Raw genomic sequence first — 19,594 nt, forward strand, 5'->3', positions numbered from 1 at the left:
GTCCCCTAAAACAAATTGTCCTGTTTTTATGTCTAATCTGTGCATCTGTGCAACTTTGAAATTCTTAAGTTGTGTCCAAAACAGCATTGTCATGTTCAGAACTTCGATAGAAACCCAAGATGATTTATTTGTTGTGGCCTACTGCTCAGATGTTTGGGAAAGGATATTTAAGATTTAAGCCAATATGAGGCTGAGATGGGTGGATGAGAAACATCAAGAACTTGGTATCTGAACCCTGTATGAATAATTTCTTTGCCACGACAATGCCAAGGGACTACCTCCTGATATATATTATTTTACCTTGAGAGCTCTGCATGGAAAAACGCCAGTGTACATCTCTGAGCTACTACATTCCTACATCCCCATTAGGGCTCTGAGGTCCAGTGATCAAGACCTGCTGTTTGTCCCTCATACAAAACTGAAAGCTAAAGGAGTCAGAGCTTTTTTCTCCATGACTCCAAGACTGGGACTCATTCCTCTGACTCTGAGATCAGAGGCAGGGGTTTCCGTTTAAGGCTTTGTTTAATTTTGTCTGGTGTATTTTTTACCTTTTGTTGTAAAGCACTTAGTGATTTGTATCTTGAGAGGTGTTACGTGAATCTCGTTTTACCTACTACTATTTATTGGAGTAACCACCTTTCTTTACAATAGACTAAAATAAAGTGTATAAAATTACTTTAACTAGTCAGCTTTCAAAATGGGGGAGTTAAATATCATTCTGGTATGAACATGAATGGCTGCATGGTCGGTATGAAACACCCAGAGACACTCAACTCAATTCACACCCATAAATGTCAGGCACGAAGCAATCAAAACTGCAGAGGTACGAAACGGGGCAAAATGAGCAACACCCGGTCACACCATCATTTATGGTTATTCAGTTTTAGAGGCAAGGGCTCCTCCATTTACAAGTGCCTATGGTGTTCAGTGTGACTGGAAAAGCAGTGTACCAATTCAGCCCATTATCTTTATGGCCATTTTAAACTGACAAGTTCTTGTATTCACTTAGCTTTTGAAAATTTGACCTCTTTAGCCCATAGGACCCGTTCCAATTTTTGACTAAACAAGGACTTTTGCTCAGGGGGAAAAGGCTCATCGTTCAGCCTTGTGGCTAAAACAAATTAGCCTATTTGCCTGCATGGTCATGTTTATTCCCAAGGGAAACAAAAATGCAGACAATCTGACCAACTTACAAAAGTCCACACTGAAAATGCTGCTTTACTTACATTTATTTTAAAGGCAGTGTCACCCCCAGATTCCACACCCTCTGTGCTCCGTTCACATCCGGAGAAACTACGTACATTGTTTTGTTAGTTAATGAGAACGGCTCCACATTCTCGGTGATTACTCTGAACGTCACTGTCGACGGACCCACTCTCCATCATCCACTGTCAAATTACTGAAAACTCAAATTTTCTGCTCCGTTCTGGGTCGTCAGGCTCCGGCCGGGTCAAGCTCCACAATTGCAATCGTAGCAAACAGGAAAAAGAACGTCAACAACCTCCGGTTTGTCAAAGTTAAATAGAGATGGTTAACCACAAATTAAACAAATGTATTAATATTCACAATAAAATAAAATGCTCTATTTAAATATCGGATGCATACCACTCTTTTTGCACCAAATAAGGAAGCAGATTTGTCATTTCAACATTTATCTTCAAATGTAACCCTCTCCAAATAGATTTGCGTTCCGCTTGTAAAGACGATGATCGCACAATCTCTCCAAGAAAGTTCGGAGCCGAGCTAGATGGAGTAACCACCGATGTAGCAGGCTTTCATTTTCAGTGGTATCATTAACTGTGCCTCTGTTGATTTTGTTAAAATCAATTATTTCCTAACATCCCCTCTATAAATTAAAGGCTGGATTTTTGCTAGAAGATTTTCCATCCAACTCTACCCAGGAAATAATTTGTTGTGTTAAATCTTTTTACGAATTCTTACCAGGGTTGCCTATGAACACATCTTATATTGTATGTTAGAAAACTTTCCACTTAGATCTCTATCCCTAATAGCGATCCTAAATAATTAACAACTATGTGATTATAAGGGGCTGCAGTTCGCCATGTGATCTACAGTCAGTGAATGATCCACAGACGGAAGCGTTTAGAGCTGTCTCCTGGTAGCTGCGAAATAATGAGCGTTCATTATGGAGACATTGTTTAGGACAGCGTGACATGTTGCTACCGGCCCAAATGCAGCAGCCGCAGCATTAACAATCCATCGTCCAAGCTTCTTATCACCTTGACAACCCATAAAGCTGTCACTGAGGAGACAAAATGTTCTGCTATGTGACCGAAAGGTGTGTGTGTGTGTGTGTGTGTGTCTGTGTGTGTGTGTCTGTCTGTGTGTGTCTGTGTTTCTTCACCTGAAATACAGCCTTGAGCTCAGGCAGTGAGTAATGAGCTCAACGTCTACCCCACTCCTATAACAAAGCAATTAAATGTAAAAAAAAAAGAAAACATACACAAAATGATTTTAATGGGTCTCCAACGGGAAGGTATGTGTTAAAGTCACACAAATTTGAAAAAGAAAATTAATGTTGCTGTCTCAGGGTGAAAACGGTTGACTAGTAAATTAGGTTAAATGGGTTTAAAGGTTTCCGTTTCAGCTCCATTTCGTCATGCTAACTAAATAATGGGATATTATTTAAAAATCCTTAGGCCCTGTGCGCACGCCAACGTTTTTCGTTTAAAACGGAAAAGTTTTGATGCGTTTTCACCGTTCGCTTACGCCACGTTTGATTTATAAAAGAATGGAAGGATTGAAAAACATCCCAGTCACTTGTTGTTGTTTACGCAGGAAAATCCCAATCTGTGTATATGGGGAAGCCCTGGCACCTGTGCAGTATGACTTCAACCAGTAGAAATAGTCACCTGAACACAGGAGAAGAACCTCGTCTCTCCTCCTTACAAACATTTGGTGCTGCCTTTTTAAGCAGAGAGGGCCTGTACGACTTCACATGTTGCCGAGTCTCAAAGATCATACCTCCTACCTGTGGAGTGGCAGAGTAATTACATCATTTTTAGCGTTTCTGCTAGGGTATTGTGCACTGAGATTGCAATTAAAATGGTGGCTTGTAGATGTGTTAAGAGAAACTGAAAAATAATCCTGTTTTTAATGGATTGTTGTCATGTGCACATACCCTTAATCTGGAAAGGATTAAACACCCGTTCGTTTATGTCAATACCATCTGCTTTTCTCAGCCTTAGTTTGCTTTGACGTCCGTTGAGGCTCTGCAGTCAACAGTGTGATCGAGATGATGCAGAAAGCTAGCAAATAACTTGTGGTGTGCATATTGCTTGAAGTTTTTCTTGGTGAGCAGAGTCTGAAAGACTTTTCTACTTGGGATATGCGTCACGTCTTATACAGCCGGACTCTGGTCAGACGAAGAAAGATGCAGGAGGTAAATGCTGTGTTTCACACTTTGGAGAGATTATTAAATGAACAAAAAAAAAACTTGATGTCTGAGCTTTCTACATTATATTGCATCTCGTGTTTTTGAGTTTGAGTTCTACCAAAACCCATCCAGTAGGTGTCACTTTCAGGGAATCATCCGGAGCTGCATCCAAGAAAGCAGTGTAAAAACGAATTGAGACAATCCAAGTAGAGAGGAACGCCTGAAAGATTGTCGTGAAGAATTAAGGTTGTAGGGTGAAGACTTTGCCGCTGAGCTGAAGTCACCACATTACATGGCACAAGGTGTTACAAAGGCCTTATAGGTCCAGGACTCTGGGCTAGCATCCAGACTCACCATTGTTAGTCAGAGGCCGTCATCCTGTATGCAAATCACAGTGACGTCCACACCTACCTGCCACCTCAACCCAAAGGTCGCTGCTCAGGAGTAAAGTGTTGCTTGACCCAAATTATCATTGCAGTTTTCAGTCTCCCGTTATGCTGTTGTTACTCTGTCAAGTTACCCTCTCCTCCGGCGTAGCATTCAGTGGGCAACCAGACATTCTTGACATTTTGCAAAGGTTGAAAAGACAAAGAACCTTTGTCTCCTAACAAGGCTACACTCCATACCCCACCTGAATGAAATGACTGTACAAGCAGGGGCAGTATGTGTCAGAAGGGGCGCATGTAAGGTGAGACAGGTGTGTACGATGGTCAGGGGCAGGGAGATAAAGTGTAAAAAAATAAATAAATAGCAAGTTTAAATTAGCTGTTTTAATCTAGCTAACAACTGAGAATCTGTGGGCAAAAGTTGCAAATTGGTGTGTAGATTTTAACCCTCTAATCTTTGTGAGCTTGCACTGTTTTGCTAGAGGATGCAGAAAAACGTCTCGAATTGCTAATCTGGTAGATTAATTTCTGGTAGATTAATTTCCCAGAAGACTTGAGCAAGAATGTGATCCTAAGTATGGACCTGTGGAAGTTCGACGCAAACGCACGCCACCCTTTTCAGATTTTGGTTTGAAAGAAAATTCTAAAGCCGTGTATGATTTTAATTCCACATCACAATTGTGGACTACTTTGTGTCGGCCTCTCAAATAAAATCCCCCAATTTAAGACAATAAAGTTTTCTGCTTGCAATGTGACAAAATGTGAAAACGTTCAAGGGCTTCAAATATCTCTGCAAGGCACTGTAAATAGACTCTGTCAGCGATATGAGGATAAAGTGAGTAGCTGCATTGAAAAACTAAGCAGCACAGCTTCGCTTCACAACCCCCCCCCCCCCCCCACACCCCCAGTCACCAGAGCAGACTCGGATGAAGACGGCAAGCTTGAAGCGGAACTCACAACACCCAAGGTCCTTCTGCTCTCCTCTCATCTCCATCTCTCATCCATCACACCCCTCAACTCTGCCTCTCACCTCCCTCAATCTCTCCTGTGCCTCGCTGCTCCACAGGGTTTTTGTTTTTTGTTCTTGCCGACGAACTTGCTGTAAAACAGCTGAAGCAATAGATAATGGTGCTTTTGCAAGTGTGAGCAAGGACAGCGGTGCAGTGAAACGGGGGTGTTTGAGGCGGTGCGTCGGGTTGCGAACTTTAGTTGGTTCCTGTATGCGCTACTTTGAGCAAGCCTCCAGTTATAATTGTGTTTTGGCCTTAGATGAAGCTAACTAGACTTCAGATCATCTTATTTAATGGTTTTCAAGGTCCTAAGTAAAGAAGTTGATATGTTGTGTCGTTGCTGCTTTGACATTACTTAAGTGAGAGGTAAAAAATATATCTGGAACTGTCTGCAGAAGGAAATGGGGTGGCTCTGACCTCAGGCTCGTTAAAAGCAGCTATAACTAGAAAAGCCAGAGTTGTTGTGATGTAAACCATCTTAAATACAGATTTCTTTGCTAACAAGCACAAGCAGCATTCAGTGTCTGTCTGTCATTGTTTTTCTTTGCCCCCACCTCCTGTCTTTTTTTTTTTCTCCCTCCTGTTTCTGTGCTGGTGTTCTTTTACTCGCTGGAATGTGGGCAGATATGGGATAATAGTCAGACTTTCAAATTAATTCTGCTCGCGACTCAGGAGCCAACGTTAACCACGTGTTTGTTGTTTTACCCATGAGCCTGTTGTCTTGGAAACGTTGCATAAGAGGGAGTGGGAAAGCAGGATGCCCCTTGTTGATTGGGAGACAAGGTGGCGGATCTCGCTCTTCCTCTTCCCCCACGTTTCCCACCCGTCTTTCTCCTGCGTCTTGTTCTTTTTTTGCTCCATTCGACGCTTACTTCAACTGAAGGTGTCGAATTTCTACTGGTCAGTGTTGCGCATTGAACCCCCCATCTCACTCACACACACACACACACACACACACATATCCATTCCCCACATACCCCTCCCCCCCTCCTCCCCCACCCCCATGTTTAGTCGGCCCTGCTGCCCAGCTTCAGCTAAATTAAAGCTCCTGTTGCAAAAGTGATTTATAGTCCAGTCGGAAATGTTTGGTGCTCACACACCAACACCTGCTAACACACCCATGCAGCTCCCCTTGGAGCTGCGTTTGTGTGCCATCTTTGAAGCCTTGAAGTAAACGATGATGGCGCTTTGTTAAATCCACCGGTATTCCATGACTCGGCCGTTCATGGCCTTTGCATGAGCGCAGGAATGGCAGATTATAATGATGGTGACCTTGGCTCTGAAAGCAGGACACTTTATATTCTTTACTGTCTCCAGCTTATTGTCTGACGTGTCAAGATTAGGCTGATGTTCAAATGTTCTACAAAATTCAACGTGTGTTTTTGTCTGGATTTAATATGACAGATCAACACAAAGAAGTCCAACATCGCAAAGCAGAGTGAGAAAGGTACATGGGTTCTTTTTTAAAATAAAAGGTGAGATTTCTGTCATTGGATATTTATTTAATGCTTTATGGGACCCCCCTTCAGTGCCTTTAAAGCTAAAAGTCTTTTGGGCTATTTCTCTACCAGTTTTGCACTTTTAGAGAGGTTGCTGTCGTGACGCCTGCCCAAGGTGACCTTCCACCCCAGTCTCAACTCTAACAGATTTTCTTCCAGGATCTTCTTTTATTTAACAGCATCCATCTTCTAATCGATTCTGCTCAGATCTTTTCCCCTGCTAAAGAAAAGCCTCTCCACACAATGTTTCTGCCACCACCATGTTTCACAGCGGGGATGATTTGTTCAGCATCATGTTCTTAGTATAACAACCTTCCATCAAAGATCCTCCCTGCATTGTGAAATGCATGACTAGTGGTTGTTCTGTCAACGGATTGTCCCACCCGAGCTGTAGGTATCTGCAGCTCCTCCAGAATTACCACCTCTTGACAGTTTATTTTTTTCTGATTCATGCTCTCCTTGCTCCTCTCAGTCTAGGTGGGTGGTGTTTGTCCACTAACGAGCTTTCACTCATCTTCTTAGAACAGCTAGAATTAAAATGCAGACAGGAGGATGCTGAGGCTGCACTCTAATGTGACATCTGAAGGCATTTAATTTTATTTTGGGGTATCAAAGTAAAATGGGCTCAAAATAAATCCACGTCAGACTTTTCAGATCTACGTCTAGAAAATGCTGTGTCCTCTCCATTCCACTTCACAATTAGGCAAGTGATAGTGTTGGTCCATCACATAAAATCCAAATGAAATACAGTGAAGTTTGTGGTTGTGATGTAAATAAATATGCAAAAGTTCAAAGGGTGAGAATCCATTTTTAATGCACTTTACCTGTAAGAAGAAGAGGGAAGATAACCTCAAAGAGTTTCCTTTGTAATTAGCATTTTTCGTCTATGTAGCAAGCCAAGGAAAGAGCAGAGTGGGCAGCCCCTGTGTGAAGGAGCTGTCTTAATCCATGTGTTTAGCAAGCACCATCTGTTCCTTTTATTCAGATGGGAATAGAAATATTTGGTTGATTAGGAGAGGATCTGTGAAGGATAGCCGCGCCGTTACCAATGGTTACAAAGGACACACATGCTCAATTCTGTCAACTGGTGTCTTGGAGAGCAAACAGGAGACAGACACAGACATTGCATATGTATACACGTGTAAACACACAAGTAGCAGCAACAGTGTTCAAAACAATGAAAGGCCGCTGGAAGAATTGGGATTGTTACAAGTACCTCCATGTAGCGCGTATGCTCATCATGACTTATCGGCGTCATTTAAAAGGCCAGGTGTCTAATGAAAGTCAACTTTGACTTTTATTGTAAATGTAGATGCTTTTTGAAAGTGAGGTGTTTACTTTAAGATGGTTTGTGTCAAGTTCTTGCAAATGTACTCTAAGTACTCTAAATGTACTTTGGCCTGAAATGGCAATGTGCGCTCACATAACAAAAATATGTAGTGTTTAGGTTTGTTACCTTCAAATTATTCTACTCGGTTTACTTAACAGGATTTCTAAAGGATTTAGATGGCCATGAAAAAAAGTTGATTTTGACTCTACCAGATGTTTTTCTGCTTAGTTGGCCACATGTTTCCATCCGGCTGAAAAACCTAGTTGTGAGTGAGTTTTAGTTTGTTTTTGTTTGTTTGTTTTTTTTGTCAGAGACTACCGGATTTTTATTTACAATGTACCTGTTTTGCAAAAACTCCACAATGTCATGGACCTTGATGTAAGAATAAAACCCCACAGCGTCACAGACTCTTCACCATACATAACATAAGACATTATGTGTTTCTCCACATGTTTAACAATCAGAATCAGCTTTATTGGCCAAGCTTTTGTACACAAACTGGGAATTTGACTTTGGTTTCACTCGCTTGCAGCGTACAGACTTTAAGTACAATATATAAACCTAATAGCTTGTTCTCTTGTCTTTCCAATTTTAAGGAGTAGCTTAGAGAAATTAGCCTCTATGTTGTATTATATTTATATACCAGGGAAATGAGAAGTCACAGACTGCACCTTAATGATTCTAGAACACTGCGACTAGGAACGGAGTGACACAATGCTGCCATTACATTTGTCTTGTAGAAATTGATAGGTGTGGAGAGTGCAGTATGACTTGCAGTGGGTCTGCATAATCAATTACGGATGATTCAGCTGATTCACTGTTGTTGGCTCTCTGTTTAACCAGGTCAGCAGGTCCAATTTTAAAGTACTTTGGTCTGGTTAAAGGTTCAGTTATATTGGTGATGTTGTTTCCTGTACAGTTTTATTTATATATATATATATATATATATATATATATATATATATATATATATATATATATATATAGTATATATATATATATATATATGTATATATGTATATATATATATATTATATATCTATCTATCTATATATATGTGTGTGTGTGTGTGTTTGTGTGCGTGTTATAAAAATAATGCATGTAATACAATGAGAGGACTCGTTCATCCAACTAACTTGCTTTTCATTTTAGTGAAACGTTTAACAAGCATTTAAAAAAACTGATTATTATTAATACTGACTATTTATAAAAGGAAACATTTTGCTAAGAAGACTACATTTAACAACCACAAATAGCTTATTTAGGTTCTTGTAAAACAAATTGCATCAGTGCTTCAAGATACTACTGACCTTTCCTCGGTTCAACTCCCGGCCCGTGGACCTTTGCCACATGTCTTTACCTTCTCCCTGAGCCTTTTTTCCTGTCAGTCCACTTTCAAATAAACACCACTGCAAAAAAATGTAAAAAAAAAAAATGTAAAAAAAAAAAAAACATTGAGCTCGCTATGTGAGAAATCACTCCTATTAATTAACAAGAAAGACTTATAATAACCCAAGATAATAATTACTTACATATCATTACATGCAGTAATAATGAGAAATAACCACGTTGTATTGTTGTGTGCTTCCTGTCACCAGGTGCAGATCTAGGTGGTCTGATGGACCTAGAGTCTCTGCACCGCGGCGTGCAGCAGAGCATCAACAACACACGGGCTTCCCGAGTGCGCCGGCAGAGTCTGGACCGAGCCTACAACATCGAGGTGCTGCTGGGCGTCGACGACTCCGTGGTCCAGTTTCACGGGAAGGAGAACGTGCAGAAGTACCTGCTCACCCTCATGAACATCGTAAGTATCATCTGTGTCTCTGCGTTTTACCCGGCCAACAGAGAAACTTACACCTGTTCTCCTGCTTTAGATTGAGTTAAATTATAATATCCTTCAATTCGCGCTTAAAAGAGAGTCACAGAGAGGTCAAAGAAACACACACACACACATCCACAAACTGAGACAGACACCCACACTGAATGTGGATTCAATTCCCCTCCTACATGAGAAAGGATTACTTGCAATCAGCCACAGGTAATCCTTTCTTCTCTGTCTGAATATGGTGAGATTTCCTTTCCGTATAAGTGTGTGTGTGTGTGTGTGTGTGTGTGTGTGTGTGTGTGTGTGTGTGTGTGTGTGTGCGGCAGGTGCTCTGTGCTAAAGGGGCTTCCACATATCTTTTCATCAGGTTTTGTGTCATGTCATCATTCGTTGTGTGTGTGTGTGTGTGTGTGTGTGTGTGTGTGTGTGTGTGTGTGTGTGTGTGTGTGTGTGTGTGTGTGTGTGTGTGTGTGTGTGTGTGTGTGTGTGTGTGTGTGTGTTTGAGAGAGAGAGAGAGAGAGAGAGAGAGAGAGAGAGAGGGAGGGAGAGAGAGATGCAGAAACAGCAGGTAGTCCGCTCCAGGCCACAACAACACTTAGCACTCACGCTCCCAGGTGTTGTTACAAGTGTGTGTGTGTGTGTGTGTTGTCGCACTGCACACTCCACACTTTAATCTTTGCAAATTAAACCTGTGGTGAGAGTGGTGTTTGCATGCATCCATTTGTGTGTGTGTGTGTGTATGTGTGTGTGTGTTTGTGCAAGTGCCGCTGTTTGCTTTTGCTTGTACTGCGACCCCACTGCGCCAGGAACCAGCCTCCGACTGTTAAGCAGGTGCAGGCGAAGAGCTGCAAAATCCTACCACACCTCTTTGTCTCAGTTCAGCGCTTGGGAAAGAACAAGAGCCGCTCCCTGCCTACCCTTTTTAGATATTTGTCAGACAATATAGGTGAAGGGAATACAGAGCCCTGTCGCAGCCCCGCTTTAATCTGCAGGGAAGAGATGGAGAGAAAGGGGGAGGGGGGTAAGGAGTGTTTTAAAGAGCGCGTTCGGAATAAATTACTGACAGCCAGATAAACAGAAATAAATAAATAAGTAAGGGCTTCCTCCCACGCGTGGCATCTGGGCGACTTTCTTCTTGAAAGTTTGCTTTGCTCACTTCAAGATGGGTGTGCGATGTCTGACTCTCTCCCTCTCTCGGTCTTTCTCTCACTCTCCCCGGCTGTCAGCGGTGTGCTCGGGTAGTTTTATGGCAACAAATCCGCATCAATGTGGAAATAAAACTTTCGAATTATAATGCAAGAGGTGGCAAAGGTTTACAAGAAAACTTTCAGTAAAAATAAGATTTTAGGAAATGACGAGTTATTGTGAGAGTGGAACAAAGTCCTTTAAACACAATAGGATTATGGCTGGTTCACCTGTTCTTACATCCCCTCATTCTCCTAACTTTTCCGAGCATTTGTATTCATCACAATACCCACGGGTTAGATATCAAAATGTGCAATGCACCATCAGCTTTAGTCAACCAGAACCCAGCTTCAAGTTGGAACAAGAGAATAAACAGCAACATTTCAAACATACACTGAAAATTTGACAGAATTACCTAATTCTATGCATTTCTGGTGTAAAAATACCTTTACTGAAGTGGTCATGGTGTCTTGCTTCTTGAAATCTTAACTTTGCAAAAGTAGCGCAATGTCTTAACAATTAAGAAGACACGGAAAATAAACACTGAAAACAAAAATTTGCAGTAATGTTTATTGAGAAGAAATGTGTCTCTTAAGCATTTTATACTACATAGCAATCTTTCTACAATGTTTTTCATTAAACAAAACTTTTGCGTATATATTTACTGTAGTGTAATCACAATAAAGTTACATGTTAGTATACAAAAATTAATATGAATATGAACTTTATCCATGCAGCAGTCTTATAAACATGTTTGTTGCCACAATATAACAATGTATCCCTTTAGTGATAAACTTTTTACAAAGTTAATAGTGTAATAATATTAACAGCCAATGGGATGTTTCTCAATTGACGTCACATTTGCCCGGAGACAACACTGTTTCTCGGCTGGTCGGAAAAGCTGAGCACAAACTACAGTGGTGACAACTGCAGTAGCAATAATTTTGGAACATGACTACATCCCAGGAGCTTCGTTTGAACCTGCTTTAATCGAGAAACCCAGCGAAGAACAGCTGAAACGTTGGTTGAAATCCAGAAGCCTCAAAATGAGTGGAGAGAAAGCAATATTAGAGGAAAAGCAGTAGTATGTGTTATTACAGGCCTATACCTTAAATTGTTATAGGGCTTATTGCAAAAATAAATTGACTTAAAAACAGCTTCTTTTCTAAAGTTACAAAGTCAATCATCCTATTGTAATCACAAACAAACATCTTGCTCCATGAAAACCACCCCATTATAATACAGAGGCTGCTTCTAATCATCACAAATGCTCATATTTAGCATGATATTTATACACTTAGGGAACCTTTCCTGCTCACACAATAGTTGCCAGGGCGGGGGTGATATTAGCCCGGCTAATAGCTCTTGTTGTGACTTCACAATCAAAAACAAACCCTAGAAACCGCAACTGCCGACTCCCGAAAGTTACGAGTGACTTCAGAGAAAAACGAGCCCAAAGTCGCTTACAATAAGCGAACGATGCAACACTGAAGCTCACATGAACACCCCCCATGAATTGTGTGTTTTATGTTTTAAAGCAGCTAGGGAAAAAAACTAAACAAACGTAGACTCCCTGCACAAACTTTGCAGTCGCTGGTATTAGGTCTGGACACGTTGGGTGCTCCTTACTGGCGAGTTAATGTAGAGAGCACATAGGTGTCTTTGGTTGGATACTACAGTAAAGTCCTCCCGGTTACAATCTCGTATCCAACACTGACGTTTCTAATCAATACTTCAGAGTTTCGGAAAATTAATGGAAAACAAGACTCCCTTAATTTGGTCATGATCATCATATTGTAAGTCACTCCGGCAGATACCAAAGCAGCAATAGTGTTTTGTTGTTGCCATGCTGTGTCTGTTGAGGCGATATTCAGGACAGATCTCTTCACTACTTGACTGATACTAGTAAACTATTCAAGCATCGGCGGTGCTGTTCTAAATTTAATCATTTACGTCATTTGAGGTATGTCCTATATGAATTACGTCATGACTGCTGGTACACAGGTCTTTAGGCTGTGCATGAACACGTTCAAACAAGGTGTTGCTAAATCAATCTCTCATGTTTGAGAACTTTGAACTGAACAAGGCTGTTTTTTACATGACAAACTTGAATTGAACATTGAAATGCAGCATTTTCCCTCAAGGTGTATGCTAAGTGACTGCTGTGTTTGTGTGTCTGTGCTGCTCGTACATTTGTATGAGCAACGAGACAAAAGTCAGCTACATCTCTGTGAGGGACCGGACTCAAACAAGGACAAAAAAATGTTCAGAGTAGGAAAGAATTCAATTTAATTCTCCCAAAAATAGTAAACAAAACAAAAACTTAACGTAAGAATAAATCAAAGGATAAATAACAAATTTGGGCCCAAGTTAACTGAGGTCAACTGAACTCTAACTCAACACAAACAAAACTGACCTTACAACAAAGAACACAAGGCTGCTTAAATAGGGATGGAGTAACCCAAGTCTACCACATGAGGGAGGCACAACATTACAAAAGAACAAATAAATACAAAACTAACTAAAACATTCTATGAAACAAATAAAGCAAAACTAACTCTTATTTAGCAGAAACAATAATAGATGAATATTTAAGTGACAAAATTAACTAATTAACAACTTGAAACAAGTCTCCCCTGTCAGTCTTTCAAACAAACAAATGGTATGATCCAGGTTTCCTCCTCCAGCTGGTTTGTATCAGCAGCACCTCAAACAAAAAACAAGTGTAAATAAACCATTCAGACAGTCATTAACCAAAGTGTGCACCCATTAGAAAATACCTGTCTAAATGAAATAACTCAAACTGTAATATAATATAAAGAAAGAAAGAATACTAACACGATGTGGTGGTGGGAGGATCATCCACCACAATCTCCACTTAAGGACTGCTCTTGATGTCTCATTGTTGTAATGCAGGCCAGTGCATCTACCTCTCTTTAAACCTCGCTGTCCTGCCCGCATATAAGGATATGAACTGCAGACCGGAGTTCAAACCAATAAAACTAATAGATTAAGAGTTTCTTTTCATTTGTACCTTTGGTTTTATTGTTTATGGGTGAGAGATAAAGCAAGGACAAGAAATACTGCAACGAAATTCTGTTATATGTAAAACTCTTCTTTCAGACCATCATACAAGTAATTAGCTAAATAATCACTGGCATGATTAAAGATTTTTTTCCAAATAATCAGAATTTCAGCAATGAGGAACAATGTGGAGTTTAAACCCACTTATGAGGCTGTAGAATTGATAAAAGATGGGACAATTTTCAGTAGTTATTGGCAATAACTGTGTGTTTTTGACTGTGCATTAATAGTTTAAAAGACAAAACAACAAACTATGGCAAATTCTGTCTACACTTACTTGATTGTAATAGATTACCTCAGTTACAAATGTGGTCTGAATGGAGGATTTTCAGTCAAGATTTCGGTTTTGTTTCCTGATGATGAATGTGTTCGTATATGAGAATGAGAGCAGCTGTTTCTCTTTTCTCCATGTCAAACACCTCACTGATACTGAAAGTTGCAAACGTTGGCGCTTCCAACGGCAGAAATGAAGTCCATCCTGACGAGCTCACCGGTCTGGAAGAATTATGATTTTTGAGTTTCCGACCAGTTCAAGCTTAAATTTTGCCCAATTCATCTGTGCATGCCAATAACAATCCTGTTTGTAACATATTAACAGTCATACTTACTTTAAAACACTGATTGTGTGGTGGTGTTGCTAAAAAGCAGTCCGTGTGCATCCAAAGCGCACATTATAATTACACAGAAGCCGTGGCACAAGCAGGTTTTAGCGCCAGCACAACAAAATGTATACATTTACAGACATTTGCAAGTTCCCCTCTTTAACAGCAGATGTCGATGCAGAGAAAGTAGCCCTGCACAGCAAAAACGGAAGCAGAAGTGTTACAGTAAAATTATTTACACAGAAAAGTACCATTAAAGGAAAACTTGAGGTGGGCAAAGGGTTAATAATAGGGTATTTTTTTTAATAATAGAACCTGTTAGTAAATTACCAGAACATCTCTTATGCAACTAAAATGCAGTAATTTTCTCTCCTCACATCTTGCATGTTTTCATAATGACTCTTAATCTTCCACCTCTGCGTCTTTCACCTCTGTGTTTCCGGCTGTGTGTTGAATGAATGCTAAAGGGAGCTGAGGACCAAGGTGGATCCTCTGTTTGTGTTTGTGTCTGTACAAGGGCAGAAAATAAGGGACATTACTGCTGTCTGCAGGACATCAAAGCACGCCTACGGAAAACCATTGAGTCCGGGCTGCAAAGTTCAGCAGGAGTGTCAAAATCTGTTTGTGTTTGTGTGTGGGTGTGTATATTTGCGTGTGCATGTTAGACTAAATGTGTCTTTGTTGGTGTCTCTGTGCTTCCCACTCCTTTCCCATGTGTTTTCCTCTTTTTCTGCTCTAATAATGGGCTGACAATTCCTCCAACCCTAATCAACCTTTTAATGATGGACAGTGGCTGCTGAAATCTCAAATAATCTCCATCTCTTTTCAACTGCTTCTGCTTTTAATGTGTTGCGTTACCACAAAGTGGAGTTAATACATTAAATGCAAACCGACTTGTATAGCAAAGAATGTTTTTATTGCTTGATCTAGGCGAAATCTTTTCGCCAAGATCAAATTGTGTTTTAAATTCAGGTGCCCATCAAAAAACAGAAACATAGGCTTTTGGGTTATTTTGTTACTTAATTGTACCAACCTATGTTCTGTTAACACATTTTCATACAGTAGAGTCTGGCTGTGAAACATTTTTAAGCTTTCCAAAATCATATTGTGTTTTCAAAATACTTTTATCTGGTTTATTGCGAATGGCCATCCTCATCCTGGTTCAGATAGAGGCCATTTTTTTCTGATTGAATTGTTCGGCAAAGCCCTGTGCTCTCTTTGAAAAGCTATTAGAGGGGATATTTGAAAATTGTGTTTTGTGAAAAAAATGGCTGTGAATAATTGCAAATGTGCAAAATGTGACTTTGTGGAATGTGGTTATAATTACAAACAACTATTGACATGAATGCAACTGAATTGTAAGGACACTGAATTTCAGTAGTAACGGCACTGCATGTGTTTTTTTCTGTCTTTTGGTATGTTGGTTTATCAAAACAAAAACATTACACTAGTGTGAAGGTGGTAAAATACAAAGCATCTGGTGGAGCATCAAGAGTTGTCTCAAATATTAAGTGCCCACCTGTTCTGCTAAATTTACTAATTCTGCTAATATACTTTGTCATTATGGGATGCATTATGTTTGTTGTAATATCATAGTCTGGTTGTACTTTTATACATATTTACTAGAACGCCTGACCACATGATGATAAAAGCGATATCCTCTAAACATAATCTTTGATAAAACCTAAGAGGTCAAATAATTTCGAGCTGAATCAATCAGAAAGTTGAGCCATTGCATGTTGTTGACATGTAGAGGTGAGTGTATTTTCTTTGGTGCAGACGGAGAATCTGCATTGCATGGCATGAGGTTAAGTAATGCTAATATAAGATCATCACTGCAACATTTGAGTACTAATTATATAAATTGCAGAACTGTGGTGCCTAAAGGTGATATATAGGGTGTCTGATGCGCATGTCACATCATTTTTCAATATTTTGTAAACATCAATGGCAATGAAATAAAAAAATCTTATCAGAAGAAAAGCAACGCAGTTGTGGTGACTACCTGAGGCAGTATATCTTGCAATGAAATTCCTGACAGATACATTTGAGTTTATTAATGGCGACAACTGAGTCGCTGGACAACAGCATTCCCAGTATGTTTTTAGCATTAGATTTGATTCCAGCGTTTGTGTAAAGCACCCTGATATTATACTGGGTGAAATGGTCCTTCCATGATCTACTCAGACAAAGAAACAAAATTAAAAACATTTTGTTGTGTACTCTGAGACTCTAGGAGTGCTGCAAACTTTATATCCTGTTTACATATTGTTCAAGCCATTCAATGTTCTGTTTTCTATTATGTTTTAGACAATTAAGTCACAGTATTTGCTCCAGAGCTGCTAAACAACTTCCTAGACTTCCGGTTGACCAATTTCGTAAATTCGTCATTTTTATTGTTTTTTGCTGCAATTTTGTTGTCCACACTCAAGGATGCCAAACTACAAGTGGATAAGTAAAATATTTGATTGCTGGTTGTATTAATACACCCAATTCCTTACACCATTTTGCAACAATCTGTGACCTGGAGGGGGGCAAGATGTGAAACGCCTCCTTTAAATTTAAAGAGACAGCACCAAAGCGAGTTGCTCTCAGACAAACCCCAGAACAGGGGTGAAAGAGGGGCTGTGGGACAAAAACAGGGAGGAATTCAGACCAAAGCTTTGCATTTCCACTTTATGTAAACCACAACTTAATGATTTATAAATGAAAAGGAAGCCATTAAAAATCATGATATGTCCCCTTTAACTAAAATGCTTCTGCAGTGTGTACTTTGACAGTTATGGTGTTTCTGAGTCTGTGGTTATACAGTGATGTTTTGTAACATTATCATCTTTAATATTAACGCTGACTTGAATATGCTGTGCATAATTTAAAAGAAAAATGGAACCAATTGACTGTTCTGGGTTTTGAAATAAGAGTGTTGTAGGGCCAATGTTTCATGCAGTATGTTGATACGGCGCTGTAATCTTCCTGTGCTAAACATACCAATGATAAACTTTGGAACTCGGGGTGATCTGTCTGTCTACCTGTCTCTCACTCATTAGTAAGACCTTTAGAAGAAGCCACTAAGTGTTAATCACCTACTCCGTGTTTATTAATACTCTCTGCTGAAAAGGGTGGTTTGTTTATCTGTGCATTTTTAATTTTGATGAGCCCTATTAGTAAACTGATCTGCATTTTGTCTACCTCTGTTATGTGCTTTAATTATCATTTGTGTAAAGGTTGCAGGAGATCATCAAATCCTTCAATTCTTTCTTTACTAAAGCTTCTGGAGCAGTGAATAGTAACAGTAATATATGTAGGGAAAAGGTGGGAAAACAAATGCTGTCCAGGTAATAATAGATTTCTTGTTATGTGGAATTGTGACAGATACCTGGTTAAGAGAGCACTCGAAATTCATAGTTTCATCTTTAAAATATTACCAGTTGTGTTGACTAAAAGATGCAAAAAAACTGTGGCAGGACTTGTCTAATTTATGTGGCACTTTTGCCAGATTGTATTTGATGAAGCTGCTCATCAGCTTCTAAAAGTAATTATAAAGCACATGTTCCAAAGTATTTCTTGATAAAACTTTCACCGCCTGTTTAAACATCCACGCTCCATAATAACATAATCAAAACAGTGACGCTAGATTTTGAAGAACTGTGTTGTTCATAATAATTACACATGTTATGAGAAAATTGGCTTGAATCTGCAGTTTTATTACTAGTTATGTAGCCATATGTTCTTTATCTGAAAAAGGTAAAGATTAAAAAGTTTCTTTATAATTGGGTTACACCAGAATTTTGTTATTCAATGCAACTATGCGCATGCAGATATGCAGGTCTTTATCTGCAAATGCAGATAGGAAAAAAAATACATGTCAAAATGTATGTATGCAGACATTGTGTTGGGGAAAAGACACCCTCTAGATATTACACAAAAAAAATAGTGTTGGATTAAAGTTTCTGCCATTAGACTGGAGACTGTGGTGCCTGGGTGAACTGGGAGTCAAACACCCCTAACTACCCCTACATTTGCCAAAGAAACAGGCTGGAGAAGGCAAAACGCAGACTGAACCTCCCAGGTTCCTATTTCTATCATCCAAACTCATGCAAACACAACCTACAGACAGATGTTTTGTGACTTCCTCACATATATTTAAGCTCCTGAGATAACAAGGGCGCGAGACAAATGTTGCAGACTGTGGCAGAGATACCAGCATGGGCTAGACAAAACATGGAAACCACAGACGTGCAGGTTTAAGTCACTGTTAAGAGTTAGTTCTAAAGTATTCAGATGATACTAATTAACTCAGTTAAATAAGTGTTCACTATGGCCCAAAGAATATGTTTTAACAGAATAAAACACCTCTGTTGAATTTTAAAGGCTGAGCACTAAGGAAACAACAAAGGATGTAGGACAGATTTAAAAAAAAAAAAAAAAAAAAAACATATCACAACAGGATGTCTTGTATATTCAAAACAATGAAATTTGACAACTGAAGGATGAAACAAAAACCCACACGGGACCTAAGAGGTGCCTCATCCTGCAGTTGATCATCTATTGTGTTATAAGCTTTATCTTGTTGCTGCTAAAAACTACCGTTAAACTGTGTTGTATGTGAAGATGTCGATATGAGAGTAAAAGGAGTCTTTGTTAGGAGCAGCAAGTAATATTGGTTCATTTTCTAAGCTGTCTAATATGTGTAAGCACAACTCTGTTTAATTTAGAATAATGCAAAAGGCTTAGCAATGTTCAGAACAGCCTTATGAACATAAACTGGTTCTTGAAATAAGTAAAAGCAGACAAGTTTAAAGAGAGAATATTAAAAGATGGTCAGAACACCCAAATAAACATCGATTAGAGTCAGTTTAGTCAAATCATGTAAAATGTTATGTAAAGATCACTTTGAAACAGCCAAATCTGACCAAAATGCTGAAAAAGCCAAATCAAAGTCCTGACTTGTTTCACATTGTAATTTAAACAATCATCAGAGGGTTAGACTGTTTTAAAATATGATAATAAAAAAAATGAGGTATGACTGAAGTTTTCTGCACACCCTAGGAATGACTGTGCACTCAAACCCTTTCAGCTTTTCAAAATTTTGTCGCAATACAAGCTTAAGATTCAATTTATTTCCTCCTTGGGATTTCATGAGAAAGTCCAAAACAAAGCAGCGCATAACTGTGAAATACAAGGAAAAACGATCCATTCCTCCATGGGCACTTGATTATTTTTGGAGACCAAAAATGTAAAAAAGTAAAGCATTATCCCCTAAATATTCCCCACCC

The 19,594-nt window shown here is 39.4% G+C and overlaps 1 protein-coding gene across 1 annotated transcript in view; it reads left to right on the forward strand.

The window, feature by feature from the left end:
* LOC105916818 (A disintegrin and metalloproteinase with thrombospondin motifs 2) overlaps window positions 1–19,594 on the forward strand; it is a 192,831-nt gene that overhangs the window by 145,547 nt on the left and 27,690 nt on the right. Inside the window, exon 4 of the mRNA XM_036127079.1 lies at window positions 9,221–9,426. Within this exon, the coding sequence (XP_035982972.1) occupies window positions 9,221–9,426 (206 nt within the window). The remainder of the gene's footprint in view (window positions 1–9,220; window positions 9,427–19,594) is intronic.

This window comes from Fundulus heteroclitus, chromosome 23 (assembly GCF_011125445.2).
Source record: "Fundulus heteroclitus isolate FHET01 chromosome 23, MU-UCD_Fhet_4.1, whole genome shotgun sequence".
Classification (NCBI taxonomy): Eukaryota; Metazoa; Chordata; class Actinopteri; order Cyprinodontiformes; family Fundulidae; genus Fundulus; species Fundulus heteroclitus.